The sequence below is a fragment of the Hyperolius riggenbachi genome, chromosome 3, assembly GCF_040937935.1.
Source record: "Hyperolius riggenbachi isolate aHypRig1 chromosome 3, aHypRig1.pri, whole genome shotgun sequence".
In the NCBI taxonomy this organism is placed as follows: domain Eukaryota; kingdom Metazoa; phylum Chordata; class Amphibia; order Anura; family Hyperoliidae; genus Hyperolius; species Hyperolius riggenbachi.
This window is the reverse complement of record NC_090648.1, coordinates 43,752,759-43,779,049: the sequence shown is the minus strand read 5'-3', so window position 1 is coordinate 43,779,049 and position 26,291 is coordinate 43,752,759. Positions and strand designations below refer to the sequence as shown.

General features: G+C 46.8%; 1 protein-coding gene across 3 annotated transcripts in view; it reads right to left on the bottom strand.

Annotated features, from left to right (window-relative positions):
- Window positions 1-26,291, bottom strand: part of GPC2 (glypican 2) — a 61,878-nt gene that overhangs the window by 3,600 nt on the left and 31,987 nt on the right. For 2 of the 3 annotated variants that reach the window (XM_068274053.1, XM_068274052.1), the window contains exons 5-11: window positions 24,073-24,153; window positions 20,939-21,104; window positions 19,150-19,280; window positions 10,351-10,485; window positions 10,127-10,263; window positions 4,383-4,558; window positions 1,291-2,089 (exon numbers count right to left, since the gene is read on the bottom strand). In XM_068274053.1, coding sequence (XP_068130154.1) covers window positions 1,836-2,089; window positions 4,383-4,558; window positions 10,127-10,263; window positions 10,351-10,485; window positions 19,150-19,280; window positions 20,939-21,104; window positions 24,073-24,153 — 1,080 coding nt within the window. In that variant the 3' untranslated portion in view covers window positions 1,291-1,835. Of the gene's footprint in view, window positions 1-1,290; window positions 2,090-4,382; window positions 4,559-10,126; window positions 10,264-10,350; window positions 10,486-19,149; window positions 19,281-20,938; window positions 21,105-24,072; window positions 24,154-26,291 lie in introns of those variants that run through there. The other variant, XM_068274055.1, reaches the window with a different exon arrangement.

Sequence of the window (26,291 nt, the reverse complement as noted above, 5' to 3'; positions counted from 1 at the left end):
CAGGAAGTAGGTTGATGTACAGTATGTCCACACATAGAAAATACATCCATACACAAGCAGGCTGTATACAGCCTTCCTTTTGTATCTCAAGAGATCATTGTGTGTTTCTTTCCCCCTGCAGTTCTCATGCACTGAAGTTTCAGGCTGCTCTTTTTTCTCCTGCAAACAGCTTTGCCCTTGTCTGTAATCCTCAGTATGTGAAAGCCCAGCCAGCTCAGAGGACGATTTATCCAGCTTGTAAGAGAGAAGAGAGAATCTGCCATAATCTAAACAATACACAGGCAGTATGCATAGAGGGGCCTGGAAGGGGGAGTTCATAGCAGAACCACAACACTGAAGAACTTGGCAGCCTTCCAGACACAGGCCGACAAGTCTGACAGGGGAAAGATACATTGATTTATTACAGAGACTGTTATAGTAGAAAGTGCTGCAGTTAGCCAGAACACATTAGAATAGCTTTTGGAACTTGTAGGATGATAAAAAACAGGATGCAATTTTTGTTACGGAGTCTCTTTAAGCAGTGAAATCACAACCTAACTTGCTGATTCCCATGCGATCACTCCACACCCCTCTCTACTGCTGCTGACTCCATATGCAATTCACTTTTTCTCCTTAGTTTTCTCCCCAAAATGGTCAATAAAATGCGTTATAAACCACCAGCAACAGCATGAAAATGCTCGAAATAATTTTGATAGTACTTTCTCACCTACTTTTTGATATGTTTTCAGTTGCAAAGTGTTGAAAATTTATTTTAAATAGAAGATGAAAAAAATATCTCCTAAGAGAAAGCTCAGGTGAAAAAGTTAATTGCATATGGGCCCTGCTGTCTTCTCTCCAAATGCAGAGCATGAGAATGTCTGGTGATGATCACATGGTCAGTCAGCAAGTTCAGCTGTGACTCAAGCATTCAGAAGTTGATTTAAACTGCAGGATTTTCATATGGGTGAATCAATCAGATGAAAAGGTGTCCAGGATAAGAAACTTTATCTGTGCTTTTTATTGAACATTTCTGTTTCAGGATATAACAGAAAATACACATGTATGGATCCTCTACAGTTGCACTTTTAGAAGGGGTTAGCAATGGCAGCTTCCACACTTCTCTCGTTACAGGTTTACTTTAATAAGCAAGAAAAATGTCTATATAGCGTTTTAAAGCTGAACACTGGGCAACCTAAAAACTATCTCTCCCTATCCCTACAGCTAATTATCCCTGTACTAAAAATGAAACACTAATATCCTACAACAGACACTCCTATCCAACCCCCACCCCCACCGCCCCTTAAATCTCCAGTTTAAGTCCATGTCACATGATAACTTGCGGCAGCAGCACTATTACACAAGCAGTAATCCATAGGCTCTACTGAGAGCCACCTACATAGACATCTAGACGTGTGGAGACACAGAGGAGAATCAGCCCAGTGTACTAGTGGGCGGGACTAGACTGCACTCAACGGGCATAAAGTCTCAGAGGAGAGGACAGTCTCAGAGAGAGGAAGCACAGGCCTGCATAGCTGTTTATAGAGTACAATTGTGTGGTTAAGTACAAAAATGCAGACACTGAGCTCAAACATACGTCATTACTCTGGTAAGGAAGCAATATCTACAAATTGCGGTTTTACAGATCAGCCTGGAGTCCAGCTTTAAGATCAGTCTGCGTGCTTCTGTGATATCCAGTGCCAAATAAACCTATAGATCTGTACACAGCTAATGGAGAACCATATGACACAGGTAAAGGCAGGCACACACATATGTACTACGTTGTCCATACATGTGCACATGTCGGAATGTATTGGCCTAAAACACATCCATCCAGGGATTGCAGCTCATGTTTTGGGTCATGCAGATAGCAGAAGTCCTACAAACAAGACTCCTAGAGTGACTATAGAAGCCGGGCTACTACTAGATGCTCCATTGTGGTCATTGTTGTACCTCATCCCTCCTCTCCTCCCTCCTTTTCCTCTTCCTGCAGCATCCTTCTTCTTGTCTTTCCCAGGGCGATCCTTGCGCTCAGGGCTTCCAGCCTGGGTCTTGATGACAGGTCTCTCCGTCACCGGGTCGCCTCCGCCAGAAGCTCCGCTACCTTCATCAACTTGTGGAAAAAGGGAGAGAGGTATGACATCATCAGTGGAGGGAGCAGGGGCGATTTCACAGCAGAGAACACTGGAGAAATTCAGATCATCAACTCTCCCACAAAGTAGCATGTGTTTTAACGTGTCCACCATAGTCTGGACCCGAAGGCAGAGGGAGCAAATCAACCTTCTAGAATGGAGGGTTAAAGGAGTACTGTAGGGGGAAAAAGAGCTGAACTTACCCAGGGCTTGTAATGGTCCCCCGCAGACATCCTGTGCCCGCACAGCCATTCGCCGATGCTTCGGTCCCGCCTCCGGTTCACTTCTAGAATTTGCGACTTTAAAAGTCGGAAAACCACTGTGCCTGTGCGGTCACGTCCTCGATCCTGCTGACGTCACCGGGAGCGTACAGCGCAAGCGCAGACCGTACTGTGCTTGCGCCGTACACTCCCAGTGACGTCAGCAGGAGCGAGGACACGGCCGCGCAGGTGCAGTGGCTTTCTGGCTTGAAAGTTGCAAATTCTGGAAGTGAACCGGAGGCGGGGACCGGAGTATCGAACGCGCGCGAACAGGACGTCGGCATACTCCTTTAAGGTGGCTAATACATCACTCCATGTATGGCCAAATCAGCCATGAGATTGATCCCTCTCAATCTGAATCTGATCTATTGACTGCCCCCACTGCACATCAATGTCCAATTCAGCATGAAATCTGTTGGAAATCGTCCTGCTGCCACCCCCCAAGTGTATATATGTACCCTCCCCCCCCCCCCATGTGCAGGCTCACCTTTCCGTGCCACGAAGCCTGGCTTCCTTCCGTTTTCAGCGTCACAGTGAAATTAGGGCTGCTCAAATCTGATCGGGGAGACATCCGGATAGTTGCTATTCGGATATCTCCCAGTAAAGCCGTGCGGGCTGGGCAGGGTCAATCTTACCTGTCTGACGTCTTCTTCGTCCGTCCCTTGGCGCCTCCCACGATGCGGTCCAAGCGGCGGTCACATGATTACAAACACTTCCTCCTTCCGGGTTGAAGCGTGGAGCGCATCGTGGGAGGCGCCGAGGGACGGACAAAGAAGACGTCAGACAGGTGAGATTGACCCTCCCCCCCGCCCAGCTTTACTGGGAGATATCCGGATAGCAACTATCCGGATGTCTCCCGGATCGGATTTGAGCAGCCCTAACAGTGATTGTCTGTACCGCGTGACTCTGGCGGATGTAGTGATGTCATTACATGCACCTGGTGCCACATGGTACAGGAGCTTGCGGTGTCAGTGGACACTGGAAGAGACCAACATTTACGGCATGGACAGGTGCGCCTTCAACATTGAACAGGGCACGGGGCGGGGGTGGAGGAATGAAGCAATGTCACGATACATATACACTTGGGGGCACATCGGCTGGGAGTCAGTTGGTGGTCGCGATATCAGGCACTGTTACAGACGTGCCCCAATCAAGTACATGTGGCAGAGATTTTCCAGCATTCAACTACTCCATCATTACTGCTAAAAGTTTCCATATCTCAATATGTTTTATGTGAACCTTTTTTTTAACGTCTGGATTGCTACTAATTACTTGGGATGGAGAGCAAAATGTGAAAGTTAAAGTGGCAGAAAGCGGCATTGCGCCATAAGGCTAATTTCACACCAGGACGTTGCGTTAGAGGGGGCGTTAAGGTCGCATAACGTCCCCCTAACGGAACGCCTGGTGGTGCTGGATCTGGACGTCAGAGTGAGCCGCGTTGTGCAGCTCACTCTGGCGTCCGTGATGCCGTGATGCGTACTCTTGTGCGCATGCGGCATCACGTGGTCCTGCCGGCCAATCGCCACACAGAGCGTCCGCTCCAGGAAGTAAACACTGCACGTCACAACGTGCAGTGCATTTTAATTAGCCATGTGCCCGGCGGCTCTCCCCTCCTCCCCAACACAACTGAGCATGTGCAAGCAGTCTAACGCGGCTCAGCCGCGTCTAAAGTACTGCATGCAGTACGTTGTCTTGTGACGCAGCGTTACAATGTAACGCAACGTCCGCACTGTGAACAGCCCCATTGATTTTTCATTGCTGTGCGGTGGGGTGCGTTACAGGCTGCTCTAACGTGCGCCTGTAACGTCCCACTGTGAAACCAGCCTTATGCTTTTACCGCTGGCTCAGCATTCTGCCTCAATTCCTAATTCCATCTCTCCAAATAATTTAGCTGCCGGTCTTTGCTCTAAAACGTCAAAGTCCTTCCTACAGTGTGGTGCCCAACACTGATGTTTTTTTCCACTACTGATCAGAATGCATAGATGTTACAGCAGAGTGACACCTGATCACTTACAAGCATCTTGGGTGTCACTGTCCCGGCCGCCGTAGGCGGCGCGCAACTTGCTCCGCACCACGCGTAGCTGTATGCCCAGCTGTCGGGTCCTGGGGTCTGGCGGTGACATCCGAAGTTCTACCTCTGGATTATTAATCTGGTTCACCACACCATCTCCTGTCACCTGCGGGAGGTACCTGCAACACAAAACGGATTCTATAATGGCATCTTCACTGAAGCACAGTTAAAACATGGTATGTCCAGATTTTTCTTTGGTTTCAAAACCATAGATGGTGCCAGGGTTCTTTAAAGAAAACCTGAACTGAAGATAAAAGTCAAAATAAACATACACAAGTCATACTTACCTCCGGTGTAGTCTACTCCTCAATCTATTTTTCCTCTCCTGCCTCCTGTTTGTCCACTGTGATCAAGGGAATTTTCCGTCCTCCATTTTGAAAATGGCTATTACCCCATAACAGCTTCCTGGTCAGCACACAGTTAAACTGTAACATCGCCCACTTGAGCCATAGGGAAACATGCACACATCAGTTCTCCTCTCAGCTGTAACTGACAGCAACTGATACATAACTGACAGCAACTGATATATTTCAGTTCTGACAAAATGATGTCAGAACTGGAAGGGATCACTGTAAGAAGAAAATGGTGAGCTTCTGAGAGGAACTGATGGCAAGGTGACTATGTAATGTTCATTTGACGTTATACCTCATGTGTTTATTTTAAATAATTTTACTCAGTACAGGTTCTCTTTAAGACCAACATCACAGGTTGTCCACTTTGTCTGCAGTTGGACTGGAATAGGAAGACACATTGGCCCATATGCAATTCACTTTTTCTTCTGGGTTTCCTTCTAGGAGATATTTTTACACCTTGTCAATAAAATGCCTTTTAACCCCTTCACCACAAAGGGGTTTTTACCCTAACGGACAAGAGCGATTTTCACCTCTCAGTGCTCATCACTTTCATTTGCCGATAGCAATCCCTTTTATTTGCCAATCACAATGAAATGATCTATATGGGCTGAGACACACCAGAAAAGCTCCCCAAACGCTAGCGCTTTCAAAAGCTCTTCCCAATGTAACGCTATGGGATTTTTCTTTACAAAACCTCATCACTCCAGTGTGCACAGACACATAGGATAACATTAGCAGCAGGTTTCAAAAACTCAAAACGCTCAGAAAAACTCCTCTGGTGTGCACCAGGCCTATCTTGTTTTTTTCACCACCAATTGGGCTTTTTTGGGGTTGATATTTGTTTTCAGTAATTACTTTATTTTCTATGCATTTTAAAGGGAAAAACAAGGAAAACATAAAAAAATACACAATTTCTTAAATTTCATCCCCCATGGTATTAATATAAGCACTGCTACTGTACATAAAACCCACACATGTTATCTGCCTATTTGTCCTGGTTATCACAAGGTTTTAATTATGTCCCTAGTACAAAGTATGGTGACAATATATTATTTGGAAATAAAGGTGTATTTTTTCTATGGTGTTTCTTTTTTTCACTATTTCCATGTGCACACGCGGGAGCGCGCACAGCGCAGCAGCAGCACTGTCTGACTTATAAAAACGTCCTGGAGCCATTAAGAGGCTCTAGCAGGATGTTTTTATAAGTCGGCTTGTCATTAAGTGGTTAAACCAGCAGCAAGCAAGAAAATACTCAGAATAATTTTGATATTCCTTTTAACCTAGTCTTTGATACTTGTTCAGTTGCGAAGTCCTGAAAAGGTATTTTTAAAGAGAAGATGAAATTTTATCACCTTGGAGAAAAATCAGGAGAAAAAATGAATTGCATATGGGTCCACATTCAGCTGAAGACAAAAAAGCAAGAGATAAGAGATAATGTTGCTAAATAAATCCGTAATAATAAGAATAGTAGTTCTTAAAGAGACTCTGAAGCGAGTCTAAATTCACTTTTTTAAGTTGTAGCCATGTTAAGCACCATAAATCCTGCTAAACTGCTGCTATCCCGCGGTAAAATGAGGGATTTATACCCCCCAAATCCCCTCTGCTATGTCCGGAGAGCGCTTCCTCATAGAGGCAGAGCTTAGGGCTGTAGCTCTGCCTCCTGGCGCATCAACCCCGCTGATCACCGCCTCTCCCCGCCCCTCTCAATATCCCTTCACAGAGAGGGGCGGGGGAGAGGCGGAGATCCGCCGGCAGCTTGACATAGAGGCAGAGCTGCAGCTGAAAGCTCTGCCTCCATGAACAGCAAAATCCACGACCAAGAAAGTCGTGGATTTTGCAGAGGGGATTTGGGGGGCATAAACCCCTTCTTTTGCTGTGGGATATCGGCGGTTTAGCGGGGCTTATAGTGCACTGCTTAACATGGCTACAAGTGAATTTAGATTAGCTTCAGAGTCTCTCTACGGTCCGTACACACGTTAGATCAAAATCGCTGCAAACAAAAGACCATGGGCTTGATTCACTAAGACAAATAGGACGCCTTATCAGAGTTAGCATGCCTTATGCGAGTTAACACGCCTTATCAGGGATAACATGTCTTTCCTCACTAATCTCCAAAGCGCATCTCACTACCTGTGCCCTGGACCCCATTCCCTCTCATCTAATCCCCCAGCTTTCCTCCTCCTTTAATCCCGCTCTAACAACTCTATTCAACCTGTCTATCTCCACTGGCACTTTTCCTTCCTTATTCAAACAAGCTATCATCACACCACTAATCAAAAAACCCTCTCTTGATCCAACTTCTCTATCCAACTACCGTCCTGTCTCGCTCCTCCCCTTTGCTTCTAAACTGCTGGAACGTCACATCCATTCAGAATTGTCTGCCTTTCTCTCTACCAACTCCTTACTTGACCCCTTTCAATCTGGATTCCGCACACACCATTCCACTGAAACTGTCCTCACGAAAGTTGCTAATGACCTACTGGTAGCTAAATCCAAAGGCCAGTTCTCCATTCTAATACTCCTTGACCTTTCCTCTGCCTTTGACACGGTTGATCATGCTCTGCTTCTACAGACACTGTCATCTTTAGGAATCAAGGGACAAGCACATTCCTGGATCTCCTCTTATCTCTCTGGACGCTCTTACACTGTCTCCTTCTCTAACACCAAGTCCTCTCCACACCCACTGTCTGTTGGTGTACCTCAAGGCTCTGTTCTTGGGCCACTTCTTTTCTCAATCTACACCCGTGGCCTGGGACAACTAATTAACTCTTTTGGCTTCCAGTATCACCTCTATGCGGATGACACCCAAATCTATCTCTCAGCTCCTGACCTGTCCTCACTACTATCCAGAGTCCCCGACTGTCTACGTGCCGTTTCTGCATTCATGTCCTCCCGCTTCCTCAAACTCAACATGACTAAAACGGAAATTGTGATTTTTCCACCATTGCTAACTACACCCCCACCAATTGCAACCATAACGGTAGACAACACCCCAATAACCTCAACCACTAAGGCCCGCTGCTTGGGGGTTATACTTGACTCAGAGCTCTCCTTTAAACCTCACATTGCCTCATTATCCACCACCTGCTATTTCCAGCTCAAAAATATATTCCGTATCCGTCCCTTCCTCACACAAGAGGCCACCAAAATGCTTGTTCATGCCTTAATCATCTCCCGCCTAGACTACTGTAACACCCTGCTTTGTGGCCTACCAAAAAACAGGCTAGCTCCTCTCCAATCCCTTCTAAATTCAGCGGCCCGCCTCATTCACCTTTCCACACGCTCTTCCGATGCAGCCCCACTGTGCCATTCTCTCCACTGGTTACCCATCACCCAGAGGATCCAGTTCAAACTCCTGACTCTAACATACAAAGCCCTCCACGAGTTGTCTCCTCCATACATCTCCTCACTCATCTCAAGATATTGTCCCTCCCGCAACCTTCGCTCCTCCCAAGAAATTCTCCTGGCATCTAAGCTGATCACCTCCTCTCATGCTCGCATCCAGGACTTTACACGAGCATCAGCCCTTATCTGGAACTCTCTTCCACAGCCTGTACGTCATGCTCCAAACCTGGACATCTTCAAACGCACTCTTAAAACACACCTTTTCAGACAAGCTTATAACATTCTCTAGCCCTTATTTACTTATCTGTCACAATGTAATCAGAGGCAAAGAATCACTGCCTCATCCATCCTCCACCCCCTTACCTAGTGTGTCCCCCACTACCCATTAGATTGTAAGCTCGCAAGGGCAGGGTCATCCTCCTAATGTTTACTGTTCTTGTAACAATATTTGTGCTGCTTGGAACTCTGTTGTACATTTGTTAGTTGTATCTATGTTCCCCTTGTCGTCTTATTGTGCTTTGTAAAGCGCTGCGGAATATGTTGGCGCTATATAAATAAAAAATAATAATAATAATAATAACATGCCTTAATAAAGTTAATACACCTTATCAGAGTAGCATAGCGAGTGCTATGAACTTATGCCTGCTAATTGGCAATGACGAGAGCTCCACTCATCCTTCCCTGAGCCCCTGCGGGTCCAAACTTTAAAGGGCATTATCCTCACACTTTGATTGGCCCAATAGGCTGCCTGTCAAGTTTCCTGTCCAGTGACAGGCAGCCTATTGGGCCAATCAAAGAGCGGGGATAATGTCCTTTAAAGTGCCCATACACCGCAGGCCGATTCCCGATCGATTTCAGCCTAAAATCTCTGGGGAATTGGCCTTGTGATGCCAAATCCGCCGCCTCCCCGGGCTGTCCCCCCTAATGTAAAATGTGCCTGCCCGATGCAGCATTGTCCGTGTCTGCCACTGGCTCCGGGCTCCATCTGCAAAACTCATACAGACGCCCACTTGGTTGCCGGGTCTACGTGAGTGCATATGTGATGTCACACACGCGCGCACACGTTACTGTGGCAACTACTGTGGGGCGTGTGTATGCAAATTGCCAGCGGTAAACATGGACAGGTAAAGTATACTGCACTGGGAGGGCACATTATGGGGGAAAGTGCCAGAGGTTTCATCACTTGTCTCAATATCGCTTGCCGCTACCCCCACACGTCCAATCGACCATGACAGGTCGACATCTTGCAGCATGTCCGATCCATACATGGGTCTAATTTGGGCCCACATTAGGTCGCATAGCCGATCGGGCTTGCTCTTAGCAGCACCGATTTTCATCTGATTCTATAAAAATTATCGAATCGCATGGTCGATCGGCCGCCAAGTCGATAGATGTATGCAGGGCCCTCCCTCGCCTGAGTCCCCTGATCTTCCTCCCCCTCTGGCTATTAATGCAGCAGCGTATATTGTCAGGCAGCGGGTGGGGAGGACTCACCTCCTCCGCGTTCTAGCGTGCGTTCTACTCTCGTCACTTCCTGCAATGCTGTCCACTTACAGTACAGTGGGCGGCATCGCAGGAAGTGACGAGAGTGGAGCGCACGCTGGAACGCGGAAGAGGTGAGTCCTCCCCGCCCGCTGCCTGACAATATACGCTGCTGCATTAATAGCCAGAGGGGGAGCGCAGATGAGAGAGGGAGGGGGTCTGACCCCCCTCCCCACCACTGTGCCCAATACCCCCTTCCTGCTCACTACTCCCTCCCACCCACGGCCAGGCGGGTGCCGCCCCCCAAATTTGCCACCTGAGGAACACGCCTCACCCCGCCTCATGGGCGGACCGCCCAGGATGTATTGCCACCTTTACAGCAGATATCGCTATATCCTTGTTCTAATTTGCATTTCAAACCATCACCATCCATGACATCCACAGCCTAATCCTCCCAGAGGCTCAGACCTCCTGATACACCCTCCCTTAATGGCCATTGCTACTCACCGTCCTCTGGTCTGTCCATTCCAGCATTTATCCTGATTACTGAGACCAGCAGAGACCCTGTGATCAGAGCAGAGGGACAGAGGGAGGAGCTTCCAGAGACCACGCAAGGGGCGGAGCTTCGACTTTACCTCTTCTACCTATCACAAACAAGCTGGCAGGTGAGATGAGGAAATACATGGATTACGAAGCACAACGTCATGCTTTATACTGGGACTCCCGCTCACCAGTTTGTCTATGTTGGTGCCGGCTGCGGAGGTCGGCTTCTCATCATTGCTGTAAACCGTAAACTTTCTCCTGGGATCTTCCGGCGGGGAGCGTTTGGTTCTGGATGGAGGGGGTGTTCCGCAAGACTGGAAGATCTGCAAAACACAACAATACCATTTTATAAAAGTGGCAGTAGTAGAGCTGTATCATGTCAGCCATCAGTAAAAGCAATACGTTTTCAATCAGGATGATATCATTTATTGGCTGAATTAAAAGAAAGATTTATTGGCTAACTTAAAAGAAAGAAATATTCTTTTAAGTTAACCAATAAATTATCTAATAGACCAGATAATGTATCAAATGTGCAGGTTCAAGAACATTTGGGAAATAGTGATCACAACATGATAACGTTTGATCTGGTGACTGATAGGCCACGGGGCAGCGGGACCACTAAAACTATGAACTTTAGAAAAGCAAAGTTCACTCAAATTAGGCAGGCACTAAGTTTGGTGAACTGGGATAATGTACTACAAGGGGAAGACACTGAAGGGAAATGGCAAGCTTTTAAACATATACTCAATCAATACTGTAGTATGTATATCCCATATGGAAACAAAATGTCTAGGAATAAAAAAAGGCCTCTATGGATGAATAGAAAGGTTAAAGATAAAATGAAGAGGAAAAAGAATGCCTATAAGGTCTTAAAACAGGAGGGGACAGAGGCTGCACTAAGCAATTATAAGGAGTGCAATAAAAATTGTAAAAAAAGAAATTAGGCAGGCAAAGATTGAAGCTGAAAAACAAATCGCTAGGGATATCAAATCTAACCCAAAAAAGTTTTACAAGTACATTAACTCTAAAAAAAGAAAGGTTGACTGTATAGGACTCCTAAAGGATGAGGATGGGAACTCAATGGTGGATGACCAAGGTAAGGCAGAGTTATTAAATGCTTGCTTTGCTTCTGTCTTCACAAAAGAAACAGCACTGTTGCAAACTACAGAGGCAGAAGAGTCTCAATCTTCTAACTGTAATATTAAATACTTAACGCAGGAAGAAGTGAAGGCAAGACTAAATAAATTAAAAATAGACAAGGCACCTGGCCCGGATGGCATGCATCCTCGGGTCCTAAGGGAATTAAGTTCAGTTATAGATAAACCCCTTTATCTTATCTTTTGTGACTCTCTTGCAACTGGCAGAGTCCCAGTGGATTGGCGTACAGCCCACGTTTTCCCATTATTTAAGAAGGGCAAAAAATCTGATCCAGGAAATTATAGACCTGTAAGTTTAACATCAGTTGTATGCAAACTATTTGAGGGGTTACTAAGAGATACTATACATGACTTCATAGTAGAAAATAATCTTATTTCTCAGCATCAACATGGGTTTACTAAAGACAGGTCCTGTTTGACTAACATGCTCAGCTTTTATGAGGTAGTGAATGCTAATATGGATATTGGGAATGCTGTAGATGTGATATACTTGGACTTTGCAAAGGCCTTCGACACTGTTCCCCACAAAAGTCTGGTGCAAAAGTTGAGGATGCAAGGACTGGGGAAGAGTCTGTGTTCATGGATAGGGAACTGGCTAATGGACAGAAAGCAAAGAGTTGTGGTCAATGGATCATACTCAAAATGGGAGACTGTTAGCAGTGGGGTCCCACAGGGGTCTGTTCTGGGTCCAGTGCTCTTCAATTTATTTATTAATGACCTAGTAGATGCAGTAGTGAGCAATGTTGCTATTTTTGCAGATGATACAAAATTGTGCAGAATCATTAACTCTCAGGAAGATAGTGTCATATTGCAACAGGATCTGGATAGGATGGCTATATGGGCACATACATGGCAGATGAAATTCAATGTTGACAAATGTAAGGTCATGCATTTTGGACGTACTAATGGTCTAGCACCATACAAAATAAATGGGATACAGTTGGGGACATCAAACTTGGAGAAGGACTTAGGAGTACTCATTGACAACAAGTTAAATAATCGTACTCAATGCCAAGCAGCTGCAGCTAAAGCTAACAAAATTTTGGGATGCATTAAAAGGGAAATAAAAACTCGAGATGCTAGCATAATATTGCCCCTGTTTAACTCTCTAGTAAGGCCACATCTGGAATATGGAATTCAGTTCTGGGCACCACATTACAAAAAAGATATTGCAATCTTAGAGCAGGTGCAGAGACGAGCAACAAAATTGATGCGTGGGATGGAAGGTCTCACTTATCGAGAAAGGTTAGATAAACTGGGTTTATTTAGTCTAGAGAAAAGACGCCTTAGAGGGGATCTAATTAACATGTATAAATACATCAGAGGGCAATATAATACCTTGGCGGATGAGCTTTTTGTCCCTAGGCCTTCTCAAAGGACTAGAGGACATGATCTGCGCATGGAGGAAAAACGTTTTAGCCATTTATTTAGGAAAGGGTTCTTTACAGTAAGAGTGATTAAGATGTGGAATGCATTGCCACAGGAAGTCGTTATGGCAAACTCTATACCTGCATTTAAAGGGGGCTTAGATGCTTTCCTTGAGTTGAAAGACATCCATGGCTACAATTACTAGGTAATGCCTAATGATGTTGATCCAGGGATTTTATCTGATTGCCATCTGGAGTCGGGAAGGAATTTTTCCCTTTAGGGGCTAATTGGACCATGCCTTGTAAGGGTTTTTTCGCCTTCCTCTGGATCAACAGGGATATGTGAGGGAGCAGGCTGGTGTTGTACTTTATACTGGTTGAACTCGATGGACGTATGTCTTTTTTCAACCAAAATAACTATGTAACTATGTAACTATGTATCATCCTGATCTTATAAAAAGGATACTTTCACCGGGGTTTGACACTTTTAGAATAAAGTGCATTTGTCAAACTTAAAGGGGAACTTTTACAGAATATAATTTAAAGAGAACCCGAGGTGGGTTTGAAGAATATTATCTGCATACAGAGGCTGGATCTGCCTATACAGCCCAGCCTCTGTTGCTATCCCAAACCACCCTAAGGTCCCTCTGCACTCTGCAATCCCTCATAAATCACAGCCACGCTGCTGACAAACAGCTTGTCAGAGCTGGCTGTATTTATCTCTATAGTATCAGTCTGCTGCTCTCCCCGCCTCCTGCAGAACTCCAGTCCCCGCCTGCATCCCTTCCCTCCTTGCTGATTGGAGGGAAGGGACGGGGGCAGGGACCGGAGCTATGCAGGAGGCGGGGGAGCAGCTGAGACTGACACTACAGATGTAAACACAGCCTCACAGCACGGCTGTGATTTATGAGGGATAGCAGAGTGCAGGGGGACCTTAGGGGGGTTTGGGATAGCAACAGAGGCTGGGCTGTATAGGCAGATCCAGCATCTGTATGCAGATAACGTTCTTTAAACACACCTCGGGTTCTCTTTAAAAAGGAACTGTAACCCAGGATTGAACTTTATCCCAAATCAGTAGCTGATAACCCTTTCCCACGAAAAATCTTTACCTTTTCTCAAATAGATCATCAGGGGGTCTGTATGGCTGATATTGTGGTGAAACCCCTCCCACAGTGTGATGTCATGACCCTGGTCCTGACAGTTTGGTGTCTGTGAACCTCTTTGCATTGTTGGAAATAACAGCTTTTTCGAACTGCCAAGCAAGGAATATCTCCCTCTGTGTACAGAACTTTCAGTAACAAACATTCCCACTTTTATGTTAAATATCCTGGTTTTAGTATCAGAAACACTTCCTACAGCTAAATATTGGTATTTAACCCCAGCCTCCCATTGTGATTTAGCCAAGGCTGTTTATTATGTGGATTTCTTCTCCCAGAGCATTCTGGGAAACCAGAGATCTTTTCAGCTGACTTTAGAACTCTCAGGCAGGGAACAAACACACTTTACTGTTTTCGTGCGCGTTTTCTGCACAGAAAAACTGAGAACTCATGTTAATCAATGGGCTAGTCCACACTTAATATGTTGTTCGTGCGCAGAAAAAAACTGCCATTCTGCATCATGACTCTGCACATTTTGTCAGTTTTCTATATCAATTACATCAGCTGCTGTGAAAAAACGCACATGTTTTCCTGCAGGGAAACACACTTAGTGTGCAGAAAAAGTATGCAGAAAAACGCGCGCAGAAAACTGAAAGACAAGTGTGTTCCCTGCCTTAGTAAACAAACACAGGACTTACAAGGGTGTTCGGTGTGTGGGGGGGGGGGGGGGTGTCTAAAGATAAAAAATGCCACTTACCTGGGGCTTCTATCTGCCCCATGTAGCAGTAATGTCCCAGGCTGTCCTCCTCCAGTCCGCAGTTCCCCGCCGCCGGCCCCGGTCTAGCGCGGCACGCCATCCAACTGCGGTTGCGCGGCCTGTTAGCTCCCACCCGCGTTATCGGAAGCTAACTGCGCATGTGCAGTACAAGAAAACTTCATACTGCACCTGCGCAGTAAGCTTCCGAGGACGCGAACGGGCGCGCGCATTATTCGGCTATATCAGATGAATAATGCCCGGTGCCGGCGGTGGGGAACGGCGGACTGGAGGAGGACGGCGTGGGACATTACTGCTACATAGGGCAGATAGAAGCCAGAGGTAAGTGGCGTTTTTTTTTATTCTCAGACTGCCCCCCCCCCCACAGAACCCCTTTAACCTTTTGGGGACTGACATAGGTTGAATCTACGTCCAGCAGGTGGTGCTGCCGCCCTGACTGGACATTGATTCAACATCTGCACTAAAGAACCGTCCTGACGTGATCGTGCGCACCGGAGAGGGGAGGTTAAGCTGTCATATGACAGCTGACATTTTTTAACTTCTCACTTTGCAATGTGTTGATTTATTTATTTCCCCTTTTAGCAAAAGTTCCTCTTTAAAGTGATACTGTAGGGGGGTCGGGGGGAAAACGAGTTGAACTTACCCGGGGCTTCTAATGGTCCCCCGCAGACATCCTGTGCCCGCGCAGCCACTCACCGATGCTTTGGCCCCGCCTCCTGTTCACTTCTGGAATTTCAGACTTTAAAGTCAGAAAACCACTGTGCCTGCGTTGCCATGTCCTCGCTCCCACTGATGTCACCAGGAGTGTACTGCGCAGATACAGACCATACTATATAATATGCTCAGAATGATTGTTTCCCGAGTGGTGTAGCAATAGGGGGTGCAGAGGTTGCGACCGCAGCGGGGCCCTTGGGCCAGAGGGACCATCCCTCAACCACAGTATTAGCTCTCTATTGGTCCAGTGCTCTTCTATAGATGCTTTGGATAGTAATGTAGTAATCATTAACACACTGTCCCCCTTCCCCTTCTTGCACCTCTGACACTGTGGTTGTCCTTGGCAGATTTTGGTGCACCGTATCAACTGTTATGTATAGACTGCTTGGGGGGCCCCAATGTACTACTTGCACTTGGGGTCCTTAGTGCCTTAGCTACGCCACTGTTTCCCATTGATCTGAAGTGAGCAGCAAAGGTGACTTGGCACGTATTGTATAGTATATTACCGGAAAATATCATCAATACTGCTACTGTTTTCACCATTTCGTAGCAAACCCACTATCGTATATACAAAGCATACACTGTATCAGTGTACAATGTGCAGGGACATCAGACAGCAACGTCTGCTCGGTACAGTAACGCTGTGTAAAATTGTTTAACAAGGCACTGTAATAACACATAGCAGAATGCAATACACTATTCAGGATACCCAATGTTACGTTAATTTTCCTGGTTTCAGAATCACTTCCTATATCTATATACTGCTGTACACAGGTATGTAGCCCCGCCCTCCCAGTGATGCTTAGCATAGGCTATGATGTCACAACACTTTCTCCTCACAGTGCCCTCTGGGAGACTAGGGGCCTGATTCACAAAGCGGTGCAAACACTTTGCACGCCTGTGAAAAGCCCTTTATCACGCCTAAACTTAGTTTAGGCGTGATCTGAAGGAATTCGCGCGAACTCCCGCGCGCAAAGTTTTGCGCAGTGCACCGTGCTTCGCGCGAAGTGCCCATTAAGCCCTATGGGACTTTGCGCGCGCGCGTACGCGCGGGAACTTCGCGCGAGTTAGAGCACAAACCGGTGATAACTTTGCTGGTGCAAAGGTTATCACACCTAAAGTCTTTTAGGCGTGATAACTGAGTTATCACCGCTTTGTGAATCGAGCCCTAGGTGTTGTTTCTGTTCACTTCATAACACACAACAAACAGACATTCTGCATTGATGCACCTGCCAGCAGTAAAGATGTCGCCACCTGGGATACATTTTAAGAAAGGTAATCAGGTTGAGGAAAGATTTTGCAACTGGCAAACATTAACTGAATAATCTATAAATTCATTTTGTAAAAAAAATAATAATAATTAGCAATGTTATATATTAGCTTTTTCCAATCATATGCGGCACTGGCCACATTTGCCTTTTCCAGCATAGGCCCAATGTCTGAAATAGTCCAACACAGTAAAACTGGCTGTCACTAGGTGGCACTGTTGCCAGGTAAAATCCCATACAGACTCAGCCCCTTTGGATCATTTCGTACTAGTAGACCCAAGCCCGTTTAAAAACGGGCTCTAGGCCTTGTTCCGGTGGCGGCCGCTGCGCACGTAACCGCCGCATACCGAGCACGTGCCCGTACCTGCTAACCTCACCCGCCCGCATCCGCCCACCTCGCCCGCCCAGCTCCCTGGTCCCAGCTGTCCGTTACTGCGCACATGCGCAGTAACAAAAAACCTGGGACACAGGGACAGCTGCTGGATGCAGCGACACTTAGGTTTTATTAGGTAGGATGTGAAGAAAATATGACATTTACAGAGAACAGTTTTCACTGTGGGCATTACTATGGAGGACTGTGTCCAGCACATCCAGCATACAGAAACAGTCCTCACTGGCTGTAATACTGTGAGAGTAAAATGCAGCCCCGTTTCTTGCCCCGTGCGGAGCGTGCCGCCGCCCGGGGCGCTGTTGGGAGGGGGGCGCTATAATGGAGGGGGGAGCCGGAGCCGCGGGGAGGGCAGCCCGACCTCTCCCTCCCTCTCCTCTCCCGGGCGCCCTCCGTGCTCCCCCCTCAGATGCAGAGTCCGTGAGCAGCAGGGAAGCGCTGTTTACAACTCACCGGCTGCCTGGCTCCAAGCGCTGCTCTCTCGCCGCTGGTCTCCTCTCTCTCTCTGTATACGTACTGATACACGCTGCTTCCTGTAGCCGGAAGCAGCGTGTATCAGTATGTATACAGAGAGAGGAGACCAGCGGCGAGAGAGCAGCGCTTGGAGCCAGGCAGCCGGTGAGTTGTAAACAGCGCTTCCCTGCTGCTCACGGACTCTGCATCTGAGGGGGGAGCACGGAGGGCGCCCGGGAGAGGAGAGGGAGGGAGAGGTCGGGCTGCCCTCCCTGCGGCTCCCCCCTCCATTATTGGGGGCATCTACCTATCTAACCTATACTGGGGGCAGCTACCTAATCTAACCTACGCTGGGGGGCACCTACCTATCTAACCTACACTGGGGGGCACCTACCTAATCTAACCTACACTGGGGGGCAGCTACCTATCTAACCTATACTGGGGGCAGCTACCTAATCTAACCTACGCTGGGGGGCAGCTACCTATCTAACCTATACTGGGGGCAGCTACCTAATCTAACCTACGCTGGGGGACAGCTACCTATCTAACCTACACTGGGGGGCACCTACCTAATCTAACCTACGCTGGGGGGCAGCTACCTATCTAACCTACACTGGGGGGCAGCTACCTATCTAACCTACACTGGGGGGCAGCTACCTAATATAACCAACACTGGGGGGGCAGCTACCTATCTAACCTACACTGGGGGGCAGCTACCTAATCTAACCTATACTGGGGGGCAGCTACCTATCTAACCTATACTGGGGGGCACCTACCTAACCTATACTGGGGGGCACCTACCTAACCTATACTGGGGGGGCAGCTACCTTATCTAACCTATACTGGGGGGCAGCTACCTAATCTAACCTATTCTGGGGGGCACCTGTCTAATCTAGCCTATACTAGGGGGCACCTACCTAATCTAACCTATACTGAGAGGCACCTACCTATCTAACCTAGGGGGGGCGCAATTTTTACACCCTCGCCCTGGGTGCATTTTAGCCTAGAAACTGCACTGGTAAAATGTGTTCAGAATGATAGAAAGCAGAAATACTGTATAGCTTCAAATAGTGTTTAAATAACTCATCAGCTGCAGCTGCATGTTTGTGTGTCTCTGTGCTCACACCGTCTAAAGTAAACAGTGTTTACAGCCAGGAAGAGCTCATTCTGAATGGGGGGGGGGGGGGGAATCAATTAAGAATAGGAATAAAGTAAGCCTCCTTCTCTTCCCATCCTTCTCTGTAGCTAAAAAAAAAAAAATCGCTCAGCTGTTCTCATATGATCTGTGAGAAAGCAGTGTGTGTGTGAGCAGGGCAGAAACAAACAGTGAGGGCCTGAGCCCACTAACGCAGTTGTGCGCAGTTGTGTCCGCTTTTCAGCAACACATCAATGTTACAGATGCTGAAAAGCGGACACAACTGCGTACAACTGCGCACAACTGCATTTGTGTGCTTAGGCCCTCAATTATTCCATTTTGAATAGTCACAGAGAAGTGGGACCTATCTACATTGTACAGCTCTCTCCCTCCCCACACACACACAAATTATTACAAAAAGCTTATAAACAAAGCATTTTTTCACACAGGCTGTCATCAGAGACTTCTGAAAAGCTTTCTAGTGTTGCTGGATAAAAGCTCTCTAGGTATGTGGGGTTTACAGAAGAACAATTTCCTTGATCGTTCCTCTGTAAGTTATACTCAGTAAGTTCAGTAAAGTTGCGATGGGAAATGTGCCGCATACAGGATGTGCCTCTGTGCCGCTACACGTACCTGGGCTGTAAACTTCACACTCTGCTCCTGCAGCGTCATTATGGCTTCAGATATCTTCACTGATATGGACTCTGCCGCGAGTTCCACATTGAAAGGACCCATCAGTCGCTCCGCCACCTCCTGCAGCCCTTCTGTAAGAGGGAGAGTAAAGCAGACCCTTTACTGTGTGCCAATTCTAAAAATAAGAACAATGAATCTGAATCTGTACAACATGCCATCTTCTTGGTGTAGCATGGTCAACACTTCCTTATGGTGAGCTGGTCAGGCCCCCAAACTCCTTAGAGACACCCCAGGTCAGGAAATTGCAGAAGTACTACAATGTAAGGTGATAGTTAATGCCCAGGGAGCCATGTTCGGGTCAGGTAATTTGGGCGTGGGGATCGGCAGGCAGGGATCGTGTTAATCTGCACCCAAGGGGTGAGTTGGTCACCCAATACGGGTAGTTGCTGGTTGGCTACTACATAGGAATCAATGGTTGTAACCAAATGCAGATGATTGGCTACAACTAGCGACCGTTGGGTGACAAGGTTGGGGTGGGGGTTTGGCAGTAGGTGGAAGGGGTGTTTCTTGTTAGCCACGAATTGGGGGGTTCTTGTTGGGCACTTGCAGGGGAGGGGTTTAGCCCCACACCCATAGAAACACATACAAAACCGATACAAAACTGACAGAACTGGAATGAAAATGAACATTTTAATGTGTGAAGTCATAGGCTTGGTTCACACATAAAAAGTTGTCCAGTCCTGTCAGTTATTGACAGTTGGCATCAGTTTTGTAAGTTTTTCTATGGCTGTGTTTACACATAACAGGTGTACAAGACAGGACTGGACCAGAAATGTACAGATTTATGTGTGAACCAAGCCTTAGAGTCCAGGATGAAATCACCTCCTGGCACTCACTAGAACAGCAATGTGCGTCCCGAAACGTTGACTCCTTGGTTGTGTGGCTGTCTATAAGCATGTGCCGGTTTCTATTCAACTGTCGTATAGTATCAAAGACTGCCCAAGGAGTGGAGTGCTGAAGACCTAGATGGACAAGTAACTCAAACGAGGGATGGCAGGGGAAGGATGGGACGAACCGAGGACCAGGAAGGCTCTATGGTATGCAGAGCCTTCCCTCTACACAGGCATGCATCTAACCTAAAGTGAGTTTCCTCCCATCAGATTTGCTATAATGGAATTCAGTTACAAAATTAGTTTTCAGATAATGATTTATGATATACAGAACTTGGTACTGAGGTGGAGTTACCTTTTAAGCAGAGTTTGGTCCATTTATTCTTCACTTATCTAAAAAGGATAGAACGCCTGGCGATTTTTCTAGAGCATGCATGCCAAACTCTTTACTGCAGAGCCATCAAATTTGGCCTGCAGGTGGTTTCCCCTCATAGTATAGCCTACTCTAGACCACCAGGGAAGCTGTATTGGAGGTGTAGCCATAGATCACCAGGAAAGCCATACAGGGGAGGGAAGGAGAAAATGTGTCCCAGCCCAATGCCTGGGAGAAAGGTGCGGGGGGGGGGGGGGTCTTCACGAGATAATAGGTACCATGGAATTATCCGGGGGGGGGGGGGGGGGCACAGGACACCAGAGGATGTATAGGTGAGGAAGGGCCACTAAAAGCCAGGGATCTGTATAGGGGAGAAAGGAGGCCATTAGTCACCAGAGAACTTTATAAAGAGGGAGGGAGGTGCCACTAGACATTGAGGTTGGTCCCACTGTTCAATGTCAGTCCACTTTGAATTTATATTTGACACCCCTGTTCTGGGGCAAAGGGCTTATTCCGAAGTACGCACCCATCAGGCTGTTCCAGTCTGCGTCCATGTCCGCCTGGTGGGCAAGGCAACCCTTCATAACATTGAGGCACAGCCCATGACAGGGCAGGAGAGACGTATGACCACGGCAGAGCGGGCAGTACCACATGCGCATGGCGGCCCGCAGACAGTCAGGAGGGGGCACAGCCTGGGGGGAGACACAGAAAGGTCATTAATGTTAGGACATCATAAGCAATAACTTCTCACACAGATGCATCTCACTCCTCTCACACACTACAGCACTTACATAGTGCAAAGAGTCTCGGTTATCCGGCATGACGGGGATCCAGTGATGCTGGATAAGTGTGGATGCTTGAGACTCAATGTTAAAAATAGGCCTAGCTAATGCAATGCTATACCCCACTCTATATACAGTACATACCATGAACTCTGTATTACATGTTCAAATACAGTCATTGAAAGTATATTAACCTTGGGGGAGCCGTGGAACCCAGTCTGTAAGCACAGCCAGGGCCGGTTCTCTCATGAAGCAAGGTGAAACATTTGCATCAGGCGCAGAGATTACAGGGGCAGCATGTTTGTACTGTGTTTACACTAACAGCATGCAGTCAGAGTAGGAGGATTAGCGAGAGGAGACCGAGGTGAAGAGGTCATCATTGGGGTAGACTACGGTACTTACACTACATAATATAGACATATGGCAATGGTAGGGATTAGATTGTGAGCTCCTTTGAGGGACAGTTAGTGACAAGATATATATATATATATATACACTGTACAGCGCTGCGTAATATGTCGGCGCTATATAAATACTAAATAATAATAATAATTGGGGGAAAGCAGCTTGTTGTGCTGTGTGAGGAGTCTTACAGTGAGTGAGGAGGCAGGAGAACAGAAGTGATTCATTTGACTTGCACAGCAGAAGGAAGGAGGTGGTACAGCTGTCCTGACTGAGGAGGAATGGAGTGGCTGAGGGCGAGCAGTTTGTTTGTCACAGACTCACAGCCAGCCAGTGATCTATTGTGTTGAGCTGCAGCGTGTCATGTGAGAACATTAAATGAAGCACAGTAAATTGTCGGGTGCTGGGTGATCATTCCAAATACATCCTCACAAGTTTGCCTCAGGCAGCAAAAAGTCTACAACGGGCCCGGAGCATAGCACAGCCCACAAACAGCCTAAGAAGTTGGCCTTCAACACTGTGAGTACTGCCGGCGATTTGTACTGGTTCATTGAGACTTGAAATGTTGAGTTATGGATAACCGGGACTGCACTGTACTTATATATCATCTTCACTGGAACCAGAATAAAGCAACATACTGAGACAAGATTTTTAAGCCCAAAACAATTGTTGAAGATGCCATATTTATTTGCACAAAAGAAGGAGAATGCTAATACAGTACAGTGACATGTCTCAGAATAAGGGTCCTCCATCCATGACACAAATATGTCACAGCTAATGTCCCAGGTGGTGCACTGCCAAATGTCCCAGGCTGACTGCCGAATGTCCAAGGTGGGCCACTGAGTGTCCCAGCTGCCGGACTCTGTGGCTGCACAATTGGCACAAGGGGCCACTCCGACTCCCCATCCTGCTTCTTTTGTGCTCCCCACTAAGCTGTTTCTGGCCAGCGTAGTTACATTTGTGATGGTGGGCTCACCCTTCTTAAAGGGGAACTGAAGTAAGAGGTATACGGAGGCTGTCATACTTATTTCCTTTTAATCAATACCAGTTGCCTGGCAGCCCTGCTGGTCTATTTCTCTGCAGTAGTATCTGAATAAAACCAGAAACAAGCATGCAGCTAGTCTTGTCAGATCTGACTTTAAAGTCTGAAACACTGAAACACCTGATCTGCTGCATGCTTGTTCAGGGGCTATGGCTAATAGTATTAGAGGCAGAGGATCGGCAGGGCTGCCAGGCAACTGGTATTGCTTATAAGGAAATAAAAATGACAGCCTCAATATACCTCTCTCTTCAGTTCCCCTTTAATTACATGTGGAAAGATTCTGTCTAAATTTTTGGTGGTGGTGGTGGGGGGGGGGGGGGGGGGGTGTACAATGCTAAACGTAAACCTGTAAGTAGAAATACCATTTCCAGAATCATCGTCAAGCCCACCGTTCCTGCCAGGACCAGATTTACCATAAGGCACTCTAGGCATGTGCTTACAGGCGCCTGATGATGGAAAAGCGGCTCACTGCCCTCCCAGAGCGCTTCCACCCCTCCTTCCCTATGCAGAGTCCTGATGACAGAGTAAATGAGGGGTTACTCACCCAGCTCTAAGCATTCCACTGACAAGATCTCCTTTCAGTCAGGGCACCAATAGCTACTTAATACTGAGGCTCCTCTAGCTTCCTAATACTTGGGGGCACCTCTGGCTACTTAATACTGAGGGTACTTCTGGCTACCTTATACTAAAGGGAACCTGCAGCTACCTATGACTGGTAAGGGAGTAGTCACGGCTGGGCCAGCCAGCACACTTGCGGTGCAGTTTGGCGGGTGTTTGTAGGTTCATGGATGAGGAAGTCTAGGGTGCCAGGACTTCTGTGCCTATAGGTTCCTCTGATGTAAATCTGGGCCTGGTTCCTGCACAAGGGCCCTTTAAGAGTACAGTTGGCAGCTATGCAGTAGCATGAAGCCACTCCTGCATAAGCATCTTTGAGGTACTGATACATACTCTCGCATGCAGGTAATGTCTCACAAAAGTATCTGTTAATGTTTTCTTTATTGTGTCTTGAATTTATTAGGATGGCTCCAATGCTGCTCTGTAAAATATGTATCAGCAGAAGATCTCTCTACCTGCCCTATAATATGTTTTTAAATGTTAATCTGTGTTGGTATGTAATATAATATCCTGTGCCCGCCTCCTGACATTATCCCCGCCCACCCCCTCTATCTCCCTCTGCCCCGACCCCAACACAGGTTGAAACTCGGAAAAATCTGGTCACTGTATATACCAGGCATGGGCAAACTTGAATCTCCAGCTGTTAAGGAACTACAAGTCCTACAATGCATTTGCCTTTATGAGTCATGACTGCCACAGTAAGACTCCTGCAATGCATTGTGGGACTTGTAGTTCCTTAACAGCTGGAGGGCCAAGTTTGCCCATGCCTGGTATATACAGACATGAATATAAACAATTCACGTAAAGTCCCCCCAGTACCTTGGCAGCTCTGCTGACGATGTCACTTCCTGTAGACAAGCCTTGCACCAGTGTTCTGGCAGCGGTTAAAGCTCGAGAGACCTGCAAGGAACCAAAGAATCACAAGTCAATAACACAAATAACCTCCATTAAATAGAAAAGGTGGCAAATTCAGAGACTAGCCAGTAGGGGAGTACTGGGAGCTTTTGGCCTGGAGGGAAAACACAAACTAGAGGCCCATTTTTACGGCAGGCCAAGCCCAAATTACATCACATACGTGGCCCACGTGCTATATGCGAGTAGTCACATTGGAAATACAGCATGAATACTTGAGGGACAGCGTGACAGGTAAAGTATGGCACTGGGGGGCACATAATACATTTTGAGTTACGACGGCCGGGGTTTCCGTCGCATTCAGAATTTATGATCAGAATTCACCTGAAGGCAGCCCTTCTGGAGTCTAGGGACTGTTGAAAACATTTAAATCTAGACAATACCTTATGTAGCTGTGCACATGCAGTCATTTTAACAATGGTGAGACTAGACAGATTTTTTCCCCAGGGACCCTGCAGGCAAGCCTCTGCTCTGCATCATGCTGTGTATATTTAGCAGCTTGCCCACCCTCTAATTGCTCTTTAATTGGGCATTTATTTCCCTCAGCCAGCCTCACATTGCCTTATATAAAAACATGAATGCACCAGGCACAGCAACAGCCCTTAATCATTAAATGAGAGGCAGCCTAGGGGAAAATCTCCCTCTTTCCCCCCTAGCCAGTCCGCAGATGCTAGCCAGATATCACATGGATTGTGTCTGATATTAGCACTGCAGCATGTTCACCCAACACGGCCAGCCAATGACAAACTTCAGTATTCTCCAGCCTTAAAAGGGAACCTGAGAGGGGGCCGCCGCCATAAAATATACATACCTGGGGCTTCCTCCAGCCCCCGCCGGCCTGATCGCTCCCACGGCGTGCTCTTCTGACTGCCCATTCACCTGCAATTGGCCCTGGAAAGTCCTCCAATCCATGGCTAACTGCGTATGTGCAGCCAGGCCGCACTTGTGCTCCCGCCGTGTTCACGTCGCCAGCAGTGCTCTGCACCTGCGCAGTCCTATCATACAGACGCAGAACGCTTATGGCGACGGGAGTGAGACGGGTAGAGGGTCTGGCAGGACTGCACCTTCACCAACTGGTCCGACTGGAGGATTTTCCGTGGCCAATTGTGGGTGAATGGAGAGGCAGAAGAGGACGGTGTGGGAGCGATCAGGCCAGAGAGGGCTGGAGGAGGTCCCAGGTATGTATATTTTTTTGCTTTGGCCTCATCTCACGAACACTTTAAAGTGAACCCGAGGTGAAAATAAACTGATGAGATAAACAATTGAGTTTGTCCTCCTACTCCTAAAAATGACCTTTTTTTGATATTCTATGGTTTTATTTTATATTTAAACATTTACAAAGTAGACTGAATGTTTGTTGTCTCTGCTCAGTGGCTGTCTATTAAGTGTCCCATACACATGCTCATTAAAAGTCTTTTACTATAAAACAACTTTACAAACAACTACGATTAAAAAAGTTGGAAAGATACGTCTTGGCGTGCAAACAACTATTATACACACAGAGCGACTTGATGGACAACTACAAATGTACATTTGGTGAACAACTAATATGTTCTAGTTAGTAATGGAAGTCATTGAAAAGTTGTAGCAGACTTCTGTACACATTGCTGTGTTGGACACAACTTCTTCTCTCAGTTGTTCGTCAAATCAATCCAACAGTTGGATTGACTTGAGCTGCGTCTTATCAGTCGTTAGTCGGCTCTTATCAGTGATAACGCCTTGACAAAAGTTGTCCAACTCCTTCAAGTTGTTTGATAATTGTGCATTTAATTGCTGGGAACACACAATACGTTTTTTGCGGTCGATTCTCAGCGTGATGGATTCTCCACTCAATTCTCCGCTCGATACTCTTATCTTTCGCTCCTTTTTCTTATCTTTTTTCTAATAACTTCTATGAGAAATCGAGCACAAAACAATCGAACGGAGAATCGGACATGACGGAATTTATCAATCGAACGCATCTATCGAGCAGAAAAATGAAACCTGTGTTCCCAGCATGAGCCTTTAAAATGAAAATACATGAACTATTGACCTTTTTCTATCTCTCCCTGCTCTCAGAAATTGTATTCTGCCAGGAAAACTTTTATGACGGTAATTCGCTTATCAGTGAAGTTACTATATTCCTG